Genomic DNA, 24,406 nt, shown 5'->3' on the forward strand with positions numbered 1-24,406 from the left:
GGCGGGGCAGCGCTGCCGGGCACCTCTGGAGCGGAGGACGAGGCGCAGAGCGGCAACACCGGGGAAGCTGCGAGGGAGGGGCGACGCGGCCGCCGCGGGGGGAAGCAGCTCGAACGCGGAGCGGGAGGTAATGGAGGCAGGGCTGGGGCGGGGGGTGAGGGCCCGCCCCGGGGTGGGCTGAGGGGGCACGGCGGGAGCCCTTCCCGCCTCCCCGCAGGGCGGAGGCAGCCGGGGGGACCCTGCGCTAGGGCCGCCGGTGGCTCCGGTGTCCCGGCAGGAGGAGGTTCCCCCTGCCCGGAGCGCGAGTGCGGGATCGCTCCTCCGGAGCCGTGCCCCGGGCGGTGAGTGCAGAGATGCCGCGGGACCGTGCGGGAGGGATGGCGGCAGCCCGGGGCTCTGGGGGCCGCCTGAGCCCTGGCTCCCCTCTCGGAGCCGTCGCCTCCTCGGAGTGCCCGAACTCAGCGCTAAGATTGCTTCAAAAGCAGCAGCCTGGGCGAGGGCACCAGGTAGCGGTACCGCCGCCCTGGCTCAGCCGCCCCAAGGGGCTGGAAGTGCCCCGATGCCCATGGAGCGGGCACAGCGGGCAGCGTGTGCGCCCATCTGCGCCGTGGGGCTTGGGATCCTGCAGGGAAACGGGGACCCAGTGGCTTCGGCTCACCCTGGCTGGGAAAGCGATGCAGCCACGGGGGGATGAAATGATTTAAGGCGCTCTCCCCCGTTCCCCCTTTGTGTCTCTGTGCAGGAGCCCGGACTGCCGTGCTGATGTTTCGGCGTTGAGGTAATGGCAGAAGTCGGTCTGTGTGGCACGGCCGGAGGTCCGGAGCACGGTCTGCCGTGATCTGCGCCGGGATGGGGAACAGCGGCTCGGCCGTGAAGGTCTGCACGGATCACCAAGGCGGCATCAACTGGCTGAGCCTGAGCCCCGACGGGCAGCGGCTGCTGACGGGCAGCGAGGACGGCACGGCGCGGCTCTGGAGCACCGCGGACAGCCAGTGCCGCGGGCACCTCCAAGGTACGGCAGCGGCTTTTCGCCGGGGCTCTGGGGCTGAAGGGTGGCACAGGCCACACAGCGTGTTCTGTCTCTTTCAGTCCCTGCCGACAGCCAAAATCATGCTTGTTTTGGTGTTTATTACAGCAGCGTTAAGCAGGAGCTGTTTCAACCCAAAACAGGTTACCGGCACTACTGAGTGCGCGGATCCTTTTATCTCAGGGTGTGCGAAGTTGTTTAACTTATGTCACTTTCTGGAAGCCCTGGTTTACCCTGTGAAAAAATACTGTTTTTTTGTTCTTCTCTCTTTTTTTTTTTTTTTTTTTTTTTTTTCGGTCCTTTTAATAATCTCATTTCTAGGTGGTCTTTATTTAGAGCCTCTTGACCCAGAAGTCTGGAAAGGAACCTTGCTAAATAGGTTACTTCTGTTTTCCCTCCTCATGGGATGCACAGAAATGTTAATTGCTGGGCTTTTGAAATTTAAATTCATTTTGCATCTTAAAAAAAAAGACTGGTGTGTCAGTAATTGAAAAGAAAAAAAAAACTGTAGACAGTGGACATGCAGAAGTCTAGATGTGGGCTAAAGATGTTTGTATTCCCACTCATGTTCTTTTAATGAAAAAAAAGAAGCTGTTAAATTTGGAATTTCTAATGTTTTTTTCTTCCAAAGAAGAAATCACATTGCTGTGATTTCTTTGTTGTTTGTTTGCTTGCTTGCTTGTTTTTCACTATGGAGTATTGTCTTTTTTCCCCACATCCTGCCATGATTCTAGCTTCTGGAAAACTCACTGCATTTGCTTAAGGCTTAGAAATCCCTTCAAACTAGAAAGAGAAATGTATTGGATAGCATCCATTATTATGGAATCTGCCAGTGTTTGGGGTAAACTCTGAAGAAGGTTGGGCTGGGTGGTTTGTGAACTGCCAGTCAAATCAGATAATTGTATGTATTTTATACTTATGCACACACGCAGTTGTCGTGTCAATTTTGATTTTACAAGCTATAATTACTGATAAACCTGTATCTCTAATGCAGTTTCAAGCTCCACCACAGCACAACCAGCAGAGTTGTGTGGTGGCTGCTTTTGGCCAGACCAGCACCAGACCTTGTCTGCCACATGGGGCTTTGGCACCCTGTGTGTGGCTCGGGTTTTACTGATGGTTGAAATCTGCCTGGCAGACTTTGGTGCAGTAACCAAGATGCTGTTTTGATCTCAGAGCTGGATTACATGATGCTGTGAGAAAAATCCCAGTGATTGAAACCTGATCTGTTCAGGCTGCTTTGCAGAAAGTTTCACAAATGTGGGAGAATGAGTGTAGTTTTGCTTATAGCCCTGGTGATCTGTTTAATTTTTGGCATCTGATGAATTTGTTTTAGAGGAAACAAGCCATATGTTTGTAACATGGATTCTGGTTTGCTTTTGAACTACAACAAGGCTTTTGAACTTCAGGACTCGTACTGAAATCTGGTTTTTGCAGTCAGTGAAACAGTGCTTTACTGGACAGTCTGCTTTCCCTCAGTTTTTTTACCATCTATTTATTTTACAACATTCAGTTTTTCTAATACCTTTGTCCATCTGTCTCTCTTTAATCACAACTGTCCTTTAATTTATTTTTTTTCTTTTTTTTCCTCAAAGAATAGTATTTAAGTCACAGTAGGGCCCACCAACTTCAGCCACAGCTGTCACTCTTGTAATAGTGACTTAAGTGGAAACAGTTCTGCTCCTAAAAGCTTACAGTTTAAATGTTAAAGCAGAAGAGTTCAAGGTAATAGTAGTCCAATGATTAGATAGGTGACAGCAATTTCACACATGAGATCTTGGATGAAGCTGGGATTTGTATCCTAAGGTGATTTTTACGTGTGGTGCATTTAATATTACAAGAGAAAAATGACACGTCTTGCTAAGCAGCAACAAAAGCTTGAGGTGGTAATATTGATTCCTCTTTTTTGGTATTGCCTTGTTTGTCAGTGTGACATTTTTAAAGCAGTGGTTGTGCCTGTTTTTATTGTAACTGTAGAGTCTACATATTGTGTAAACAATTGTGCTCTAATCCTCCCTCCCTCTCTTCCTTTCTTTTCCTTAAAGGTATACTTATACTTAGAAAATTGTGGGGTTTAGTCATGTGGGGGAAAGTGTTGGCTGACTATTTACTTGGTATGTCTTTTTGTTTGCTTTTCATTCTGCCTGGACAATGAAATCAAACTTGCTGGTAAGTCTCAGGTCATTTTTTTCAGAGTTTCTTGCTTTGATTTATGACTGTGTCCTGACAATCAGTGGGCTGGGTTGAAATGCTGCCTTTTTCTCCCTGCTCTCAGAAGAAGGAAGAAAAAGCATTTTTTAATTAAAAAATAATCTAGATTTTTACTGGTATCACACTTCATTAGTCTGAGTTTTTTATATTGGTATTAGTCTATCTCATTACATTTTTATAATACTGTTTGCTTTACCTGCTTGGTGGAACTGTACTGTTTTACTCTCTCACTTAATCCTGATGTCAGTGAAGTTTTCTGCTGTGTTGAAATGGTTCTTGTTTTACACAAATCTTTAAACGTGAAAAGCACGGCGGTGCATTTAAAACTGGAGCTTTGCTGCATTTGTTTGTATTTTTCTTTTGGCTAAGGTGAAGAGCTGGACTGGTCTGTCCTTTCTGCAAGCACAGTGACTGATTTCCTTTGTTGTTCCTAGGACATGAAAGTTACATCACCTTTTGCCACTTGGAGAACGAGGCCGCCTTCACGTGCAGCGCTGACCACACCATTCGCAAGTGGGACGTGGCCACCGGGCAGTGCTTGGCCATTTACCGAGGCCACACATCCATTGTCAACAGGTGGGCTTGTCCCCTCGTGCTCCTGTCATCTGCTGTCACACACTTCATCATTGCACTGCAGCTCCCCATTGCTGCACTCATAAAAGGGGCTGTGTAAACCTCTGAGTTCGTGTTCTGAGTTGCAGTGATTAGTTTTTCTAGCAACACTGCTGACACAGATAGGAGAGAAATGAAAGGCACTCAGCAGGGGAATGGAATCCAGGGCCAGGAATGAAATTCCAGAAGAAATGATCCAATTGATAACAGATGCTGCTGATAAATAGGTTTAAAAACATCCTGTCGAGCTTTTGTGTCAGCAAGAGGGATAAAGTCAGAGATTTTTCTGTTATTATTATGCCTGTTTGGGCAAATGAATTTTAATAATAAACTTACTGTGTGTGGCTGATTGGCCTTTCCATTTAAAGTGCCCATTAATAGTTGGACTGGATTTAATTAATGGCAAATAGAGCAGTCAAAGATTGGTATTTTTTTAACATTTCTTTTCTGGTGGGCGTGTGGGCTTTTTAGTTCCTTTCTAACTCAAAACACATATGATGTGTAGTGAGATTCTGTAAATAGTTAGGAAGGCTGGTTCTGTGTTTTGGCACAGGCCTGATTTTTGCTTGAATCAGCAAATGGGAAATGTGTTCCCCATTCATATGACTTTGTTGCCTGTTTGGAAGGTTCCAGAGGACAGGAACCTGAGGAAAGGTCAGCTGACAAAAAAGGCAGGTTATGGATGTTTCCTATCTCTGGTTTGGAAATATGAACTGTAGATTTTTTTCTGGTTTTGTATGTTTGTGCAGCTACAACTCATTATTTTGAAGGCCCAGGAAGTTGAATTCCTGAGGTGTAATCTTTGGTTTGCTCTTCACTTATGTAATAAGTGGGGTGCTTGTGCTTTACCTTTTTTGAGATCCTGAGCTAAGTGGAATTAAGTGTATTTTTTTTTCTTGCACTCTCCTTATTTGATGATGGAAAGATGGTTATTTTGCACACTGTCAGTTACAGTTAAGATTTCTGGAATGTTATTTTGTTGCTTTGTTGTTGTTTTGGTTCCAAGCTATTGTCACAGGTCTGTTTTTAAACAATTTTTTAATAAAGAAATATTAATGAATAATTTACAAGAATTAACTAATTACAAAAAACCCCAACAAACACAAACCAAACAACAAAACAAACTTCTAGGTATTATATATAACTTAAGAAAGTTCATATTCCTTGCTGGAAGGAATTTCAGCAGCACAAAATGCAGAAAGTTACAATGCTATAGTGTAAAAATATCTGCATCAATGTACCTGAATGAGGGACCTCAATTTTAAAAGTAGAAACAGGAAAGTGTTTAATTTTTAAAAATGCCAAAGATGTTATGTATATGCTGCTATTTCATGCTTTGGGGTACTTGGCCTGGCACTGAAACAGTGACAAAAGATGGTTATGATAAAGAACAATACTGTTCACATGCACAAACCTTTATTTTTTGCAGAATCCTGGTTGCTAAAGACTATCTCTTCAGTGGCTCCTATGACAGGACAGCCCGCTGCTGGAGCGTGGACAAGGAGAAACAAATCCAGGAATTCCGGGGCCATCGGAACTGTGTCCTGACCCTAGCTCACTATTCCTCCAGGGATGTGCTGGAGGAAGAGGAGGAGGAAGAGGAGCAGGAGGAGAAAGTGAGCAGGGACCTGCTGGTGACAGGGAGCACGGACTGCACTGTGAAGGTCTGGTGGGTGTCCAGCGGGCGCTGCTACCAGACCCTGCTGGGACACACTGGGGCTGTCTTATGCCTTATACTTGATGCACCAAACAGGGAGCTGTTCTCTGGCAGCACGGATTACACCATCAGGACCTGGAATATTGTCACTGGAGAGCAGCTGAAAGTCTTCAAAGAGCACCAAGGATCAGTAATTTGCCTAGAGGTAAGGGCAGAGGTTTCCTCGAGGGCCTTTGGGCATCTGTGTCTTAATTCATGTGGATCTCAGTTATCTTCTCATTCATAAAGAAGCTCTTCTGAGACAGGTTATAAATGGTGAGCTTAAATATTTATGTAATAACAAAATAATAGTGCACTCTGGTCTTGAGACATACCCTCTTTCTCTAAAACACTTAGTGATTTCCTCTTAGCTTCTGGTGGCTGCCCTGGTCTAACTTCTAGCTCAATATCTATTTAAATTCCACTAGGTCATGGAACTCATGAGTAGGTGTGCTGAGGGCACTGTTCATCTGAGTGGAATTGTGCAGTCAGGCTCACCAGACTTGGAAGAAAATAACCTGAGCAAGTAACACAGGGTCAGGTCTTTTAAAACGGGGAGGGGAAAAACACTCAGTAAACCAGACAACTTCAAAAAACCCAACCCAAAGCCCTACCCCAAACTGTGGGCAAAAGATAATAGGAAAGCATAAAGCTGAAATAAATCCTACATTAAAGACCATACAGACAAGATGGGAGAAAAAAAGGGAGAAACAGATGGCCAAGACAAGAAAACAGGCAAGAAAAATGGAAAAGAGAAGAAGAGTATCGGGGAGAGAAATCAGGAAATGATGGAGCAGAGAGGGAAAAAAATGTAATGAGATCTGAAAAACTATACTCTGTTTTTCTGTTTGCAGTATTTTTATGTTGAATGCTGCCAGCTTTGTTAACATTGCAATGGAGAGGAGGAGGTCAGGCAGATGAAGCAAGAAGGGAAAGACAGTTATCCACAAGCTCATTATCCACCAGAAAATGCTAATAGTGCATTTAAAAGAGTACATGATGGTCTGTCACTCAGTTTCAGGTCATAAATGTTTATACATGGATGTGTCTGGCTGAAGTTAATGACAGTAGTTTTTCTCCCTGCTCTCCCTGTTTGTGTTTGTTGTCCATAGGTGTTTTTCCCTTACAGAGGCTACAGGAGCTATCTTTAATAGCTGTTTAATAAAAGTTGCCTTTGTTTCTAAATAAGGTAGTCACAGCTGACACTAGAAGACTAAAAACCTGGGAATACTGAAGGAATACTGTTTTCCTTCACTTTTAGAAAAGAAAAGAAAAAAACCCACACAATATCATATTGCCCTGGAGTAATGTTTGTCTTGCTTGGGTAAATTCTCAGTGTTAAATCTTGTTTTTATGATATTGTGGTAATGTACTCTGAGGATACTGAAGTAAATCTGTTGCTGTCCTTAGTGTCACGCTATGTTTTGTTGTTAATTGTAACCCTTCTCCAAGGCACAGATTGGCAACAACAGAGTTTGCCTTAATTTAATTGGGTTCTTGCTAAAATTGTTACACAAAGCTGGCTTGACCCTCTCCCAGAAGCCTGGGAAATTCAATTATGCCCTTTGAATGCTCAGGAATGAGCAATGCCTGTGAGCACAGAGTTAAGCAATGGCTTTAAACAAACAGAACTTCTTGTAGGGGGGAAGAAAAGCAAAACCAATACATCTATTTGGAAAACCTGAACAATTCAGAGTACACAAGACTGCTGCTGCTGCCAAGACCGTGTTGGCAGCAGTCCTGGCCAAATCTTCTGGAGTGACTGGTAGCCCCTCTTCTCTCATCACCAGTTAATGTTTGGGGCTGGGAGGGTCCAGCTGAGGTACAAACAGCCCCTACAGAGAGCATTCAGTGTCCAGGCCTCCCAAACTTACCCCAGCTTAAGCAGTCACTGCTGTTGAATAGCTTTAGGCTGTCAGTCTTTCCTAATTCCTCCCTCTGCCTTTCTGGGTTCAACACTATCCCTTCTGTTCCACTTGGCTGCCACTCAGCACAGCCCACATGGTATTTTCATTCTTTTAGAAAGGGGTCAATCACCAGAATCTGTACAAAGATGTTTCAACAGAAAGGAAACTTCCTGAATAGAGGTGTGTTTTTTATTATTATTTTTGTTTTGTCCTCAGAAAGCTTTTGGGGCCTTTTTTGCCTCAGGCTTCCAAGTGACAGTGTTGGAATCTGTGGCAATGAGCTGGGATGGTATTTTTCAAACCCTGGGTCAGGAAGGACTGGGAGGTAGTTGTGAGTTGCCCACAGTAGCCAGAAGTTTTAATTGTTGACAGTAATTAATTTTCTCCAGTGCAGCAGTGAGCTGCTAATTACATCAGATTTTCACTCTGCTGTCCTGGAAGAGCTGAGTTGGTGCCAGAAATTGAAGGCAGTTACCTGTTCTCTGGGTGGTACAATGCTTGTGTGGGGAGAAAAAAAGGGAAAGAAAAATAAAGACTTCTTTTCATTTTATTTATTAAAATAAAGATCCCTGAGGGAGGATGACTTTTCAAAACGTTTGAGAAATGCTCAGTGTGATTTCTCATCCTGGACACAGATCAGGAAAAATTTGGATATTGAGACCATATTTTCCCCAACTTTAAAAAGCTGTTATTGATGGGAATGCCCCAGGATGTTCTGAGCTGCTGCAAATTAGATCTGGTCTGTTCCAGTCATCTCCCATTGCTTTACAGTAAACACCAATAGTGTTGCTGTAGCAGTGAATGGAAATTCCTGGAGCTTGTTGAAGGAGTTTTCTGGGTAGATAGCCATAAAGCATACCCATGTTTTCCACCCTGCTTCCTGCAGTGGTGGTGTGTGGAAAGCAGAGGGGTCATGCCACAGACAGGTTCAGATTTTGAGCATTCCCATGTTGCTCTAAGATCCTTTAAAGTGTTGTTGCCAGGTAGTGTAAGTACAGGAGCCTGGAAACAATTCTCATCTAGCATGGCAGAACAGAAAGTGTTGGTGGGCTTTGGGCTTTCCCTCGTGCCCTGTCCTTGGTGGCTCTGGGCAGGGGAGTGATGAGGTTGAGCTGTCCTGTTCCCCAGGCTCGTCCTGCTGTCTGGGGGCCAGGCTGGTGAAGGTGACCAGCTGAACCCACCTCGTGTGCTCTGCTGCCAAAGGAGTTCTGCAGCTTTATGTGTTCATAATGCCACTTTTCTTCTCCTTTCACCATTTAAACTGTGAAGGTGACCAGCTGAACCCACCTCGTGTGCTCTGCTGCCAAAGGAGTTCTGCAGCTTTATGTGTTCATAATGCCACTTTTCTTCTCCTTTCACCATTTAAACTGTGAAGGTGACCAGCTGAACCCACCTCGTGTGCTCTGCTGCCAAAGGAGTTCTGCAGCTTTATGTGTTCATAATGCCACTTTTCTTCTCCTTTCACCATTTAAACTGGGCTGAGAGAGGTTTTGCTGGGAGACTTTCTGCCGTGGGAATTGTGTTAGGTGCTTTGGCAGCGTTGATTCCTTGACTTTCCCAGTCAGGCAAGGTAGCTCACAGTGGAACAGCCAGAACTCTTCACTCTCCTCCTCCTGCAGTGTGTTGATAGCTTGGCAGACAAAGTACAGCAGCTGTTTTGGGAGCTCCCTCTTCATATAAGAGCCAATAATGAGATTTTATAGGAAGTGATGGGAAAAAGCAAGGGTGGGCTGAGTGTAACCACATAGCTCATGCTCATTCTTCCACTTAAAATTTCAGGCCTGGCTAAAGACCAGTATTTACAATTAATAATCAAATATGCATCTTCATTATTGTGTCCGCCTGCAATGGGCTGAATAACCCTGATTTAAATATTTACTTGTGTGTGTTTTTCTAATGTCTCTCCTAAGTAGCTTTGCAAACTGTTCACAAGGATTGCTTTGTCCTTTGCCGATTGTTCGGCCTCTGAGTATTTATCAAAATTGTGCTGCCAAAAGCTGGCAGAGAGAAATGATCCAGCTTGGAATTTAGCTTGGATCCTACTGCAAACATCCTTGCAAGAAAACTCCCTTTTGAAGAACATGAACATGAGTGGGCAAGGACTTGCTTCTGCTTTTCCTGCAAAAGTTCCTTTGTTTGGACCATTCCCTTCAGTTGCCTTTTAAAGCTGACTAGAAGAAAAGAATGCTTTGAACAAAGCCACTGCCTGAACTCTGTTTATGTGCTGAACTGTTGTGATCACAGGGACAGAAGTGTTTTCTTGCCACACCACTTAAATTAAGTGCACGTATTTTTTGCAATTTGTGTTGGTATTTGTTGCATCAGAGGATGAAGATGTGAATAAGTGGAATGTGAAGGTGTACAACACATGTAAGAACCTGTAAGAAACATTGGGCCATCACTTTGCACTGCAGTAAAAAAGCTGAAAAACATTCTCTTAACAGCCAGTCCAGAGAGCTCATTCTAGATGGATTCTCAGGGAAAAAAAACCCAACAATTTCTTGCCCACAGGGACTTTGTTAGCTCGTTAAAATGGATGTGGTTTGAATGGGATCCTGAAACTCTTAACTCGGCCCAAGACTTACATAGTTGTATCTTGACATTGGTCCAGCTTGGTGATTTTTGACTTAGAAGTGGCTGTGAACAGAAGACCCAAATTCCAGATTGTAGGAACACTGACCTCCACAAGAAGAATAAACTGGTGATGGGGTATGTGGTTGCTCATGTGAACTCATCCTGAAGTTGATGAGGGCCAGGCTGAGTGCACTGACCCCCAGCAAAAGGATGTGTCCAGATCTCTTTGGAGAATCAGTTGGCTCTCCTTGGCTCTCCAAAAATTGTTTCTCATAGCAAAGGTTAATTGGGAGGGCAAAGTCCATTCCTATAAGGTTGAAATATCTGCTAAACAGCTCTTTTGCTGTTATTTTTTGGCATTTTTACAGGTAGAAGTTGGCTTAAGCTGCTGCATTTATGCAGTTCAGCCAAGCTTGTGAAGCAGTCGGGCTGTGATTGTCTTGAGAGACCAACCCTGGACGTGATAATTTGTTCTTTATTAAAATTCTGGTTGTTTGTGGGCTACAACCAAGGTTTTTTCTTATTAATGAGACCTGTAACTACTAAAGTGTTTACAACTAGTCTTTTGCTACTGCTATTACTATGCAGCTCACAAGCAGTTTGACTGAACTTTTTCAAGGGATAGTTACATCTCCAGTACTTTGGGTTGAGGATTAAGACAAATTTGCTCCATTCACATGTCAGTGTTTCATCTGGTTCAAAGCAAAAGTTCTCATGGGAAATATTAACAATCCAGAATTGCCAATATCAATGCAATGGGGTTTTTTTCTGCTGTCTGGCTGAGACTTTAGAACTGGGCATCAAACTGTTGTCAGCTTTTTAATGTTTTTGAAGCTACATGGGTTTGAAATGTCCACTCAGCCCATTGGTATCTGAGCTGCAAATCTGTTCTGTGTCGTCCCCTCTGCTGCAGGTGTCCTTGCCTGGCCGTGGTGTTCTGTGCTCAGGAGCTTTGTTGGGCAGTTGGCCAAAGTGAACCAAGTGTTCAAAAGCCAGCCAAGGAAAACACAGCTTTAGAAATGTCACCTCTTCTCTGGGAAGACACAGATTGGAATATGTAACTGTGTCTGCTAAATATTTTGAAACCACAGAGTGTGGGGCCAGCTTGTAAGGTGCTTTTTGCTGGGGGAACAGTAAGTGATGATAATGGTTATTTTAAATGTAGAGTAAATGCAGATATCGGAAGTGTTGCAGCTTAGGCTGGAGTTGTAAGCTAGACCTATCTTTAGTCAAGTGAAGGAGTGATCTCACCTGAATTATTCTGGCCACAGCTGAGAAGGTTGTCCTTGCTGGGTGTGGGAAATAGCGAGTTTTAAGGCATGATCTGTTTCAGATGTGCCTCAGGATGAGAAGAATTGTGCCCTAGACCACAGTGACTGTAAGGCAGCTATCTCCATCCTGTGGAGATGTGAACCAATTTAGATGAGATTATGCCTATCATATCACTAAAGACAGATCTGATTTGCAATTTCAGCCTGAGCTGAGAGCTCTTGAAGGCTTTCTTCACTAACAGCCATTTCATGCTGTTTTATAAAAATGCCATGGGAATGAGGGGCTGTGCGACAGTCAGAGCCTGCCCTGGGTTTTGCTGTTGGCTCTGCTGCAGGCTCAGTCTGTGGCATCTGGTGGATTGTTTAACCTGTTAATACTTCCTTTCCCATGCAAGACTGAGAATCCTGTGCTAGGCTACTGTGCCCACCTGCTTAAATTGGGGAGAGGAAGGAAGTGTTTCATTGGGCAGCACAGAGGCTTTGAATTTAATTGAGATGCTTGGTGTGCCAACCACCTCACCAGATCTCAGACACTGAAAAGCCAACCCTACCCAGGGCTGCAGCAAAACCAGTGCAGGCAGCAGGTCAAGGGTGTGATTCTTCTCTGTTTTTCTCTTGTGAGACCCCACCTGCAGTGCTGCATCCGGCTCTAGGGTTTCGGTACAGGAAAGACATGGATTTGTTGGAGCATCTCCAGAGGAGGTTGCGAAGATGATGAAGAGGGATGGAGCACCTCCGCTGTGGAGACAAGCACAGAGGGTTGGGTTGTTCAGCTTGGAGAAGAGAAGGCTCCAGGGAGACCTGAGAGCCCCTTCCAGTGCCTAAAGGGGCTCCAAGAGAGCTGGAGAGGGACTTTGGACAAGACTGTGGAGTGATGGGACAAGGGGAAATGGCTTTAAACTAAAAGAGGGTAGATTTAGATAGGGAAGAAATGATTTCCTGTGGGGGTGCTAAGGCCCTGGCACAGGTTCCCTGGAGAAGCTTTGACTGTCCCATCCCTGGAAGTGTTCAAGGCCAGGTTGGAAGGGGCTTGGAGCAACCTGGGATAGTGGAAGGTGTCCCTGCCCATGGCAGGGATTTTGAACAAGATGATCTTTAAAGTCCCTTCCAACTCAAACCATTCTATGATTCTAAGGCTCTTAAAATCCTGATGCTATAAATTATCTGAGTAAATCTGCATAACTTGAAACATTTTTGTGTCTAACAAATTAGCAAATCTAGGAAAGCTGCAGCTCTCCTGTTCATTGATACACCCACTTAAATGTAGAAATGAAGTGGTATAACCTAATGTACCATTAATGCAGAATGGCATTTACCTGTGGGAGGTTATAATTTAGTGTTTTTCCTTGCTCAGTGGGTGGGTTGATGCTGCTAGCAAGACGTCTAAAAAAGAAATGCAACAACTTGGCCACAAACCACGCAGCAGGATCTCAACTCCAAACATCCTCTTCCATTTAGCAGGTGCACATGACAATGTTCTTTATGCCTGTTTAGGGAGAGACTGAAATTTAAAAGTCCTTCCTCAGGCTAACTTGTGGGTCTTGGTTTTGTTACTGCTGCTGGCCATTCGTTCTCTCTTCTCATGGAGATGTAGCATTAATGCTGTTGCTAAAACAGCTTAAAAGTAATAGGAAGTGACATTTCAAAGTACTGCTGGCTTTTTACAGTGGTTTGTGCTTTACAAGCTCCTGGCATTCAGCTGTGAAATCACTCCCATGGGCCAGGTTCTGCTGGGAGGAAGAGTGGCATGTCCTGCTCCAACTGAGCTGGTGGGAGCTGTGGCAAGGGAGCCTCTTAGTCTGCTTGCACTCATTTCTTGTGTGGGTTATCCCAGTCCTATCACTGTAGTGCTTCATATCTTAAAATACCTTTTGCTTCACGTTGTAACACAGCACAATGCTGTTTTGTACAAAACTCACTTCTGATGCTTTTTGGGAATGGGGCCATTCCTTTATGGATTTGGAGTGGAGATGGAAGAGCATGAACAGCATTCCAACCTTACAAATAGAGAGTGTGAAAAGAGTGGGGACCAAATCTAAGGTGGCAGGAAAGCCAACCCTTAAAAGTGCTCTACGAGCAAGACCACAAGTTGATTTGTTATTTGCTGGTTTCCTGGAGATACTGGAGAAGCATCAGGAGTTTGTGCACTGGTGGTCATTCAAGCCTGGTATGTGTGTCTGGTGGACAAACAAGGTACCATTCATTACTCCCTGGGGAAATTCCACTTCTTGGTGGGGGGTCAGAGTTCTCCCTCCTGTCTCTCCATCCCTCTGATACAGAGGCTGCTGCAAGTCCATAAAACTTCCCTCGGGCCACAGCTGGGTGTTGGAGTGACTGGCTGCTTTCAGCAGGAGTTGGGCTCTACATAATAGCAATGGCTGTGAAAACATTCAGTTTGATGTCTTTACACAGACAGAGAATGCCAGATTTTTCTATGCCCGATGGAATTTTTCCTTCCTGAGCTTTCAGGCTTTGTGTAGCTTGTTTACTGTGAACTGGTTGTTTTTTTTAGTTTTGCACAGGTCAGTTATTTTCTCTCTGTCTCTGTTCCCCAGCTTCAATCCTTCCTTTTGTCATTCTCTGTCCTATGTGGAACAAGCCCCATCCTCCCCACCAGTGAGTTCTCACAATGTGTAGGATGACTGGTACAATGAGGGGTAGCACATAGCACAAGACAATCTGCTTGAAGATGTTTAAAAACCTGTGTCAGGATAGTTACTTATTTAATCATTCAATAACAGTCTAAAAAGACTTGTGGAAATCCAGATACAGAACACTTTCAAGGATGAGTTAGTGTTTCTGAACGCTGACTTTGTGCAGAGTGATCATACTAAATATAAACCCTGGTTTATGGTGTGTAGATTTTCATTGTAATTTACCTTTTTAAGAAATTTTTGTTACTCAGAATGGTTCTGAATTTTTTTGTAATTAGCAAGTAACAATTGGGTAAGAGTTCTTTGTCAAATATGCTTTGCAGAAACAACACTGCTGGGGTTTTTTTTGAGACTTTAGTAATATAACTGATTATGGATGTAGGGTTAGCATTGTTAAGCTCCCTGGAATCCTGCCTGCTGGCACAAGCAGATGGGCTAAGCCTTTATGTTCTGAAAGCTGGGGGCTGTTTTTAAGACCCAGAAGTCAGTGGGAGATGCGACTGTGAAGAACCCAAGGTTGGTTTGCTCACCACTCCTCTGTTTGAAGGTGCAGCTTGTTGCTCTCTGAGTCAGAAAATGTGACTTGGGATGGGTCCCTTCAGTGCAGCTCTTTCACAAAGGTGCCTGAGAGGGCGTTGCTGATGTGTTTTTCTCTCCCCCCAGCTGGTGAATCGTCACCTGTACTCGGGGAGCGCGGACAGGACGGTGAAGTGCTGGTTTGTAGACACTGGGGAGCGGATCCAGACCTACAAGGCTCACAAACACAGCGTTAGCACTTTGAAATACCACGCTGGCATCTGTAAGTTGCCTTTCCTGTGTTCTCCAGCCCCCTCCAGTCTCCTTTTCCATGTCTGTGTTTGATTGAAGGTGGTTAATGGAGAATAATTTTGAATGCTTGTGAAGTTGTCACTTTTTTTCAACTCCAGCATGATTACATTCAGTACCAAACTGCTGCACCACTCCCTGTGGGAAGCTTAGGCCTTCCCTCCATTTTCCACCTCCTTCTCACAAATGAAGAGGCAGTTATTTTGTTTCTGTTACCAAGGGATGTGGCTTAAATCCTGAGCTTGTTTGTGTCGCTGTGGTTTAACCTTAACTATCTGGTGTCTGTCACCTGCTTCTGCTGCATGCTGGGGACAGCAGGTGCTGCTGCTGGACACACAGCCCTGTGCCTCTCTCTGCTGCCTTGTAGGCTCTGTGGAACACCCTGTCCTAAACCAGAATCACACCTCAGGTGCTCACTGCTCCTTTCTAGGCTTCCTATTAGGCTCATGTTAGGCTTCCTATTGAGGCTCTGACCATCTCCTAGACTCATTTCCCACAAGTTCTTTACCTGTTATCTGTTATCATTCATGGACTTGTTTTCCAAATCATTTTCCTCTAGTAGCCAAGCCTTACTAATGATCAGGACTCAGCTCTCCTACCTTCAGTCCTCCTGTTTACAGTGGTTTCTGTCCATCAGTGTCTATTGCTGACCATCAAACCTCCCTCTCTGTGCTGGCTTTCCTTCTGCTTGTCTGGATTTGGGTTGCCAGACAGTGCCTCTGTTTTGATCAGTGAACCTCTCTGTGTCATCCTGGTCTTATCCTGCTTCTGGTATTTGACTTGATGTATACCTTCCCTTGCTTCCCAAAAAAGAACTTCTCTCCTTCTCTCCTCTCCTGCCCTAAAGGAGATGGCCATGGCTGTCTTAAGCTAACCTAGACATTCACAGCTCTTTCCTGATTTTGATTTCTTCACTTCAGCTTTGAAGTGAACACATCACACTAAATGAGTGGTTGCTATCTGGGCCTTGAGCTCTCTTTTGGCAGCTCCTCAGTGTGATGGTGATAAATAGCTGACAGATGCAAGATGGTGCACGTTAGCAGAGTTGTACCTGCACAGTTTAGTAGCAGTTGTCTGGCACCTACATTTATAACCCAGTAACTGAACTGATTTCTTAATTATGTTTGGAAACTTAGTATGTAACCAGGCACAGAGGTAGAATTTTTAGCCAGGAAACCTTGTTTTGGTCTTCCTTTCAGCACGAGTCCCACATGACTGCTTTTCTGCAGTAAAATATTTATTTATAATTTATGGTTATTTCAGCTCTCCTCACCTCCATGGCAGAATTACCCCATTCTTCCCTACCTGCAGGTTGAAATTTTTGCTGGTTTCAGCTTCCACAGTTGGCTAGAAGGCTGAAATGGAAGGGGTAAAGGGTCTGAACCTACACTGCACTTTCAAGTTATTATTGCTTCAAGATGCAGGCAGGTAGAGCAAGGGAAATGAACCAGAAATTGTAACCTGAGATGCTCACTGGTAGACAAAGTACTGATGATTTTGTGTGTGTGTTTTCCACCTTTTAATTATTAAGACACAAACCAGATTTTGTCCAGACTAGGCAAAGGCCAGTGATCTGTGCTAGGCTGATGTTGGCTGATCCCGTGCTGAACTTGCATGTCTGGGTGGCAGACAGGGATTGTCTCCTTCATTAATGGCACCTCCAGAGCTGCAGCTGTTCAGTGTTGATCCTGCTCTTCATGCAACCTGTAGAGACTTGACCAAACTGTAAAGAAAAGGAAGTTTTAGCTCAAACAAAAGTTTCATTATGTGACACCACCTCCATCAGCTCTGCAGCTTTCTCTCTCTTCCCCCTCATTCTACCACCTTGTCCCTGCCATACACATACATTATTTTTCCGCAACACTCTTTTTTTGAATTAAAATGCAGACAATATTGCTGCATTTAGTCAGACCTGCAAAGAACATCCTGATAGTGTGATAGAAGAGTTTGCAGAGTTATTTAAGATCTTGTTTTAAATCAAATGCAAAAATACTAAAAGTGTCAAACAGGGAGTATCAAATTGTTCCGCTTGAAGGGTAGAAAAAAAGTTCTGGAAAAATATTAGGAACTTGTTTGAATGCATTATGTGCGCTTTAATTAATGAAAGAGGAAATTTCCCCCTAAGAATTAATTTATATACTATGATTGCTTGCATTATTGTGGTGTATTCATCACTTCTTTCCACAGTATCTAATAATTTTGTTAGAATTAGAATTATAAAGACATGTTAACTGGATACCAGTGTAACTTAAAATACAGTCCATTCTCCTGGGACAGATCAGAACAGTCTCTAAAAATGTGGAAAAAATTATTGAAATTATGTTTGTTATGGTTTATGTCACATTTGCACCAGTGCAAGAACATGAAAAAAACATCTCAGCCATGAAGTGGTAATTTTCTGTTAGAAGATCTTAATTCTGCTGCTTTCTCTCTGATCACAGCCCAAAGGCTCATTGCCCCAAAGGGTTTGTGGTCTAAATAAGAAAAAAGAGTAGAAGAAAGAGAGGAAAAATACATGCCTGTTTCCAAAATCACTTTATAGTATACAGGAAGTCCAAAAAGATGTGAAAACTAAGCATTAAATCATCAGAATGTGTTTCCAGTGGCTTTTCTCAGTCTGCTTGTGTAATTAATAGCATGGGGAATATTACAGCTGGTTCTCAGTCTAATTTATTTAATGATATGTTGATTATTTTTCTCTTAAAGTATGTGCACAGCCATTTAAAATTTAATGTGGTTTATATATTTTTCATGTTGCAAAAGCTCCAGGGGAATATTTCAAAACTGTTCTCCCAAGGGTCTGTGAAAATTAAGTAAAAAAAGAAAATTAGTTTTATTTTGTTGTTGTTGTTCATTTCACAGGTGATATATATAAGTATGTATTTAAATGCTAAGTCTGGGTTAGATCAACAGCTCTTCTTTGAAATTCAGAGGTGGAGAGAGACTTCCTAAATCCAGAGTGACAGTTCAAAAGACATAAAGGATGTCTGTCAAAAGGGAAGTTCTGATGGCAACAGCTGAAGTAAACTGGCAGCTGCATAGTGAAAACAGCTCTTAATTGGTTCCTGCTCTCTGCATGTCTGTAATAGAATTAAGTGATTTCCATTCACTGGGAAAAAATCAGTACCTGTTCCCTGCTTTACTTTGTTGCTACTCATTTGCAGAGTGGGACATGATGCTTTTTCAGGGCTCTGCTGGAAATTGAATTATTGTGGCCCATATAAAGTGACATTGATTTTCCACATCCAGATGTTTCTTGGAGGTGCACCCAGGAGGTGCCCAGCTCCCTGCTGTTTCATTTGAATTTAAAAAGCTCGTGGCAGTACATAGTCAGTTCTCTCATCTGTTATTGTAGTCCTGAATTTACAACCATGATAATTTTTTCACCTCTCTTTAGAGATTCGGTTCCTGACTTCTCCTAAAAGATAAGAATCTGTTGGCTTCAGGCACACCAGTTTTGTAAAAATCTTCCCATGCTAGTGGCTTTTACATGAAATGCAGAGAGCAGTGAATATATTGCTTTTTGAAGCTCTGAAATATTTATGTCTAAATAAACTTGAGGAGTTTGGGTTAACTGAAGGGAAGTGTTTATTAAGATTGTTTGTAACCTTTAAAGCACACAAATGGGCTCCTTTTTGGGCATATTGCTAAGTACAAAATCTAAATATTAAGACTGCCTTACAGTTCCTGGATGCAGCAGTCTGGGGATCTGATGTGAAGATGCTGAAGTGTTGAGAAATTGTTCTTTCAACATGCAAGGTGCTCTAAGGAAACTGATGAATAGCCAAAATTCCTGGTCATGCTCAATTTAGTTACCCCAGCCCTGCCCCTTTTGCAGCAGCAGAAGTAATGGAAACACTGGAGTACTGAATGGAAAGCTGTAAATAACTCTGGTAAAACAAATGAAAGGTTGAGTGGAAATGCTTAAAACCAGACTTGAGATAAATTGCCTGCTTAGAATTATTATAGGCAGGGAAATAGCTGTGGAAGAGAAGAGCAGAAATAGATACTTGAAACATGTGCAGAGTGAAATGTTGGTATGTGTAGGAACTTCAGGTTTAAATCAGTTCAGTATTTCAAAAAATACAGCTCAAAACAAGCATGCTGGGGGTCAGCAAAATGATCTGGTTTGTCTGAGGAGAGAATCAAAATGATATGTCATACCCCCCTGAGAGCTGGTTTTAGGTACATTTTTTAACTTCTATGGACTGTCCTCATGTGGCTGCTCACATCTGGCTGTGCTGTGTGGTTGTGTGTCAGTGTTCACAGGAAGTGGTGATGCCTGTGCAAGAGCTTTCAATTCCAGGAGCGGAGTCTTGCAGAAGATCTTCCGAGGACACAAGTTCATCATCAACTGTATCCAGGTCAGGAAGGGGTTTCTTGATGGAGTTTCTTCATTTAGATTGCTCCCTCATTTGTTTTGTGGGATCTGGTGTGGCTGACTGTTCTGTGTGTCTTGGATTGGATGTTGTTCTAGCATAATACTTGAATATTCTGTATGTAATTTTAGAAAAGCTTGTTAATAATCATAAGGATAAGTGAAACCACGGAACGAGTCCCCAGGGACAGCCCCATGTCTGGGACGGGGTTTTTTCAGGTCAGCTTGGATAAGCAGCCACGGGAACTGAGACAGATGAACTGATGCTGTGTGGGGCACAGAATGGACTCCAGCCTCATGAGACCTTTTCCATTACAAGACACTAATGATAAGTGTTTGCAGTGCTCTAAGGGGAAAGGAAGTTCCTGCCTTATGCAGGCAGAATAATTATAGCATTGTCCCCCAAACCACCCAGGGGCATGGCATCCCCAAACAGTCTGAGGCAGCTCAGTAGTGATATCTGACCCACATCCTGCCAGGAAAATGGAGGAGTTTCTGCCACTGGCTTAAAACTGAAAGTTAATGTTTGCATAATGTCTAGGGTCAAGTGAGACTGGCATTTAATGGTTACCACAGGAGGAATTAGTAATCCTTGGTGGCCATGCAAAGACCATGGAATCACAGAGGGGCTTGCATTGGAAGGGACCTCATTCCAACCCCCCCTGCCATAGGCAGGGACACCTTCCACTAGACCAGGTTCCTCAATGTCCCTTCCAACCTGGCCTTGAACACTTCCATGGGTGGGGCAGCCACTCTAAGAATCTGCATCTCCCTGCAGTGGGATCTCAGTGTAAGCTGTGTGCAGGATGAAGATTTTCATTAACAATGGGAGACATTGTTGGTAATTCTGGCAGGCTGACAGTCCAAAGAAAAAGAGAGGAGATAAAATTCCTTTTGGAGTTGATCCCAAGCACATGAAGTTGTAAATACAGTTTTCTCTTGAATTAGCAAGTGGCTGGATGATCTTAAACTGCAACCTGCTGGTACTGGGAAGTTGTTGTAAAGCAGGTGGGCATCTGGATGTGTTTGGGGAGTAGATGATAGAACCACCCTGGGCAGCCCCAGGTATGGACAAGACCAAAGCTTGGCTTTGTCTTGTTCTTCTTTGTAATTGAATTTCCAACTGCACAGGGGCAAAAAAAAAAAAAAAAACCAAAACAGGAAGAGAGAGGACTGAGATGTGGCAACCTTAAGATGATCGTAGGTATAATAATGAGGGCTGGATGAGAGGTGTGGTGCTTGTGTGGTACTTATGTAAGCCAGGGAGATGCTCACTGTCCCAGCACAGACAGGCAAGCACAGGGCACCCGTGGGGTGGGCAGGCTGATACAGGAGCAGGAAGATCACCAAGATTGATGTCTGGTTTCCAGGGCAGAACATGGGCAATTGGAGACATTACCAATAGCAGCAAATGGTTCGTAAAGGAAATGAAACCACAGCAGTGAATCCAGGTTAAATTACGGCAGATTTGAAGAGCAATGGAGTTTGAAGGAGGAATTGTACCTATAATTTAGTGCAAAGGAAGAAGGGAAGCGAGAAAGGAAGCATTCCTGAACCCACTGCTGCCCACTGATGATGGTTTTGGTGCCTCCTTAAGTTCTACATCAAAACTAGCAGTCTGAAAACAGTTCCAGCAGAAATTCCCAGCCACAGCCTGCTCTGACATTGGGTTTAGTTCTCCTTTGCTTTTCTAGAGGGTCTGGGTTATTAATAATTCTTGCTGTTTATGGCTCTGTGAAGTGGCTGAGAAATGAGCCCTGACTTGGTAATGTCTCATCCCACTTCAGCAGCTTTTGTGATAATTTATACTGGCTCTTGCAAGGAGCTCAGGCCTTAAGTGTTGGGATCAAGCTGTGTTTGCTCTGCTTTTTGACAGTTTGATTGTGCTGTGACCCTGTTGTTCCAGATCCACAACGAGCTGCTCTACACAGCTTCCCACGATGGCACACTGCGGATCTGGGACATCCGGGGCATATGCAAGAGAAATAAGCGGCGCTTGAAGAAGGAGAGGTCTGTGCAGGGCAGGAGCTCCCAGAAGGGGAGTCTGTCTCGTCTCTTCAACAATAAAGTTGGCTGTATGATACAGCAGGAGAATGGGGAACATGAGGCTGTTGAACTGATGTGACTGTCCAGAGCAGGCTTTATGTCAGTGACCAAAGCTGAACCTTTTATTTTCTGCACCACTGTGTCCATGTAAACCAGAACTTGGAAAGAGATGGGAAGTGGCTTTGCCTGAATCTCTGTGTGAGGAGCCAGGATTCTCTGTGGCTGCCAGATGGACTCAGGTCAGATCCCGTGGCTGTGATGACGCAGCTGAGCAGCTCTGGGGTCGGGAGGCAGCGTGGTTCAGGTGAGGTAGCACTGTGTGACTGCAATTAGGGACTCAGCTGAGCAGCTCTGGGGTCGGGAGGGAAGGCAGCGTGGTTCAGGTGAGGTAGCACTGTGTGACTGCAATTAGGGACTTTCCTTACCACTGCTGACATCAGTTCCCTGGGCACAGAGGTGGCTGCCTGGTGTCTAATGAGATGTTTTCCCGTTCCTGTTGCCCCCTCCCATGACCCCTGTCCAGCCCAGTGTGGCAGTGAAAGGTGGCCTTGAATTCCACCTTCACAGCTGCCCTTCGGGTCAGTCGTTGGCTGACAAGGCCAAAGCAGGAGGGTTTGGCTCTGCAGCAGGATTTTAAAGCAGACTGGACATCTCTGTGAAGCTGGGAGTAGTAGGACAGAAATTAATTTAATTGGTTTTTTTAACAAAACATAGGCCACAGAGCAAGCTAAACCTCAGCCCTTTTGTGCCAAGGTTGTTTGTGCCTTTTGTGTCACCTGTTTGCTGACCTTGTGTTGTCTTTCCTCCTCCCAAAGTTGTGTCTTGCTAGGTTGTCAGTAGCATTGGATAAGCAGTCAAACTCAAGAGTTTTCCCAGTCTTTTTCCAGGTTCATTCTTCTCTGATAACCACTGAGCCATGAATTAACAAGGGTTCTTATATTTTTCTATTTGCAGATATAACTCTTTGTAGAACCATTACAAAAATATCTAACCACATGTTTTTATTTTTATGGCTTTATTTATTCTGTACTACAGCAAGATAAAAATGCTGTAATCCTTTTTTAGAATGGATTAATAAACATGTGGCATCTCCAGACAACTACCTGTCTAGTTTTCATTTTTGTCTTATATATCTGGAGGGGTGTGGCCTGGCTGCAGAAGCACAGAAGTTAAGAATGGATGGAAGGAGGGAAAAAACCCCACATACACTTCTGGAAACATTTCTTGCCTTTCCCTCAGTTCTGGGGTTGGAGTTGGGTGTGTGTGAAGCTGTCCTGCCTCCCACCAGGCACCAAAGTGCCAAAGCTCAGTTCCCTGATAGGAGGGACCAGACACAAAAGCACAGACTTAGGGAAAGCAGGGATGACAAAGTGCTACAAGCCCTGACTCAGCACTGCCCTAATGGCACCAAAGCCTCCTGTTGTGACACCTTTAACACTGTGTCAGTAGGTCAGACCCATCACAGACCCTGCTCTCCTCTCCAGCAGGTTTCCACATTTAGTAGAAAACAGCATTTAAATTTTGTGTGCTGAGCAGCTTTGGTAGTTCTTACCCAGCAGGTTTCCACATCTAGTAGAAAACAGCATTTAAATTTTGTGAAATGCCTACCAAGAGACTAATTTGGGAGGTGAGCTGCATCGTGCAGACTTAATTCCAAAGTAAACCTCTCAGGCTGGTCATTGTGGCTCAGTGGCATGTGTCTGTGAGCTGCTGCTGGCTTGCCATGCAGCTGATTGTTTGTATTTTGCTTCTGAGGACAACAATAAGTAGGAGGCCTTTAGGAGCTGGATGGAGTTCCCCAGACCACCTGGGCTGTATTTTGTGTTTAAAACTTCACACGCAGTACATGAGACACAGGAGCCTATCTGGGCACCCAGCAGCTGCACACGCAGTCAGCAGAGATCTCAGAAAGTGGAATTAATGAGTCATTACCACTTCTGCCTGTTGCTAAACATATCACAGTGCCTCCAAATACATGGTCAAAATTAACTTGCAGCTTTCAGCCAATGCCTCTTGCTCTGCTGATCACTTACAACTGCACTGGCAGAGTTACATCATTGATGAATGGCTGCTCTGACAAGCACTGCATGTTATGATGCTAATTTTAAATTCCCCAAGGACAAACCTTCCCTTCTGAAGTTGTCGCTGCCAGTTTGCTGTGCAAGCCACTTCAAAGAGAACTGCTGCATGTGCAGCTCAATGCTGCCTTCAGTGCATGCCCAGGGGCAGGCAGCCAATGCCAGGAGGTTTGGGAAGGGAGGAGTAAATTTGTGTTTCCACCTCCTTCTTGTTAAAACTACATCCACGACTTGCATGTTTTCAATTTTAAATTCTTTCCTCTATTCTGTTTTTGCTCTTTATTTTGTCCAGGGGTTCCTCAGTGCTGGCCTGTAAAGAAACCAGGATATAACGGGTGCTGGGGCTGGTTTTCCCTCAGAAGCTCCTACTGCTGTCTTTGGAAATCCTTCAGCTTTCAGGGTAGAGATACAAAGCCATTCAATTTTTACAGCACTTGCCTTGATAGAGAAGAATGAAATACAAGCAATTCCTTAACAGTGTAATCACTGCCTGTTTTTGCTGTGTTTGGCTGAGGGAATCAGCGCAAAACCCGACCTTGTGCTGCAGCCGTTCAGTCCCCGCGCTGGGGCTGAGCAGTCCTTGCGAGCCAAGGCCCTGCTCCCCGCAGCGCACAGCCGGTAATGCCGGCTGAGGAGACGCTGTCACCACACGGAGGGCTGCTGTCCTGGCTGGAAGCGGAGAGCGCGGCCGATTCCCTGCTCCCACCGGCTCCAGACGGGACCTGGGCTCCCTCTACCGAGAGCGTGGAGCCATGGAAAACGAATAAACCACGTCCAAGCAAGGCTGCCAGGCAGAGGAATGTCTGTTCCCGGCGCAGAGGAGTGCTTACAGGGCAGGAAAAGCGATGTTATAAAACCACAGAAACGCCCAAATGCTTCTTCAGAACGCTGGAGCTGGACACAGCTTCTGAGACAGCACCTGAACCAAGCTCCGTTCAACAGCTGATTGCACAAAATCCTGTAATCCCCCGAAATCACAGAACCACAGGGTTGGAAGAGACCTTCAAGATCATCGAGTCCAACCTTTTCCCTGACACCTCAACTAAACCATGGCACCGGGTGCCTCATCCCAGTCCAGGGATGGTGACTCCACCACCTCCCTGGGCAGACCATCATCCTTAATCCAC

The 24,406-nt window shown here is 44.5% G+C and overlaps 1 protein-coding gene across 5 annotated transcripts; it reads left to right on the forward strand.

Annotated features, from left to right (window-relative positions):
• Nucleotides 1–24,279, forward strand: WDR86 (WD repeat domain 86). Of its 5 annotated transcripts, none has more exons than XR_005952980.1 (8): nt 232–341; nt 743–1,012; nt 3,673–3,814; nt 5,280–5,712; nt 14,616–14,751; nt 19,038–19,141; nt 21,062–21,505; nt 21,585–22,330. XR_005952980.1 is itself a non-coding variant. In XM_041408799.1 (8 exons), exons 2-8 carry the CDS (start codon nt 850–852, stop codon nt 21,278–21,280), a joined length of 1,113 nt encoding a protein of 370 aa, XP_041264733.1. In that variant the 5' UTR covers nt 232–341; nt 743–849; the 3' UTR covers nt 21,281–21,533. The 5 variants fall into 5 exon arrangements, 4 of the variants coding, with proteins under 4 accessions (XP_041264732.1, XP_041264733.1, XP_041264731.1 ...); XM_041408799.1 differs by lacking the exon at nt 21,585–22,330 and having other exon boundaries at nt 5,280–5,519; nt 5,604–5,712; nt 21,062–21,533; XM_041408798.1 differs by lacking the exons at nt 232–341; nt 21,585–22,330 and adding an exon at nt 1–127 and having other exon boundaries at nt 21,062–21,533.
• The last annotated feature ends 127 nt before the right edge of the window (nt 24,280–24,406 follow it).

Source organism: Onychostruthus taczanowskii, unplaced genomic scaffold (genome assembly GCF_017590055.1).
Source record: "Onychostruthus taczanowskii isolate IOZ18803 unplaced genomic scaffold, ASM1759005v1 scaffold3, whole genome shotgun sequence".
Lineage (NCBI taxonomy): Eukaryota > Metazoa > Chordata > Aves > Passeriformes > Passeridae > Onychostruthus > Onychostruthus taczanowskii.

Excerpts from the sequence above, each read along its gene's own strand:
- WDR86 (XM_041408798.1), top strand. The coding sequence starts at position 850 with ATGGGGAACAGCGGCTCGGCCGTGAAGGTCTGCACGGATCACCAAGGC. Across the intron at positions 1,013-3,672 it reads GTGCCGCGGGCACCTCCAAG|GACATGAAAGTTACATCACC; the intron begins GTACGGCAGCGG and ends TGTTGTTCCTAG. Across the intron at positions 3,815-5,279 it reads CACACATCCATTGTCAACAG|AATCCTGGTTGCTAAAGACT; the intron begins GTGGGCTTGTCC and ends TATTTTTTGCAG.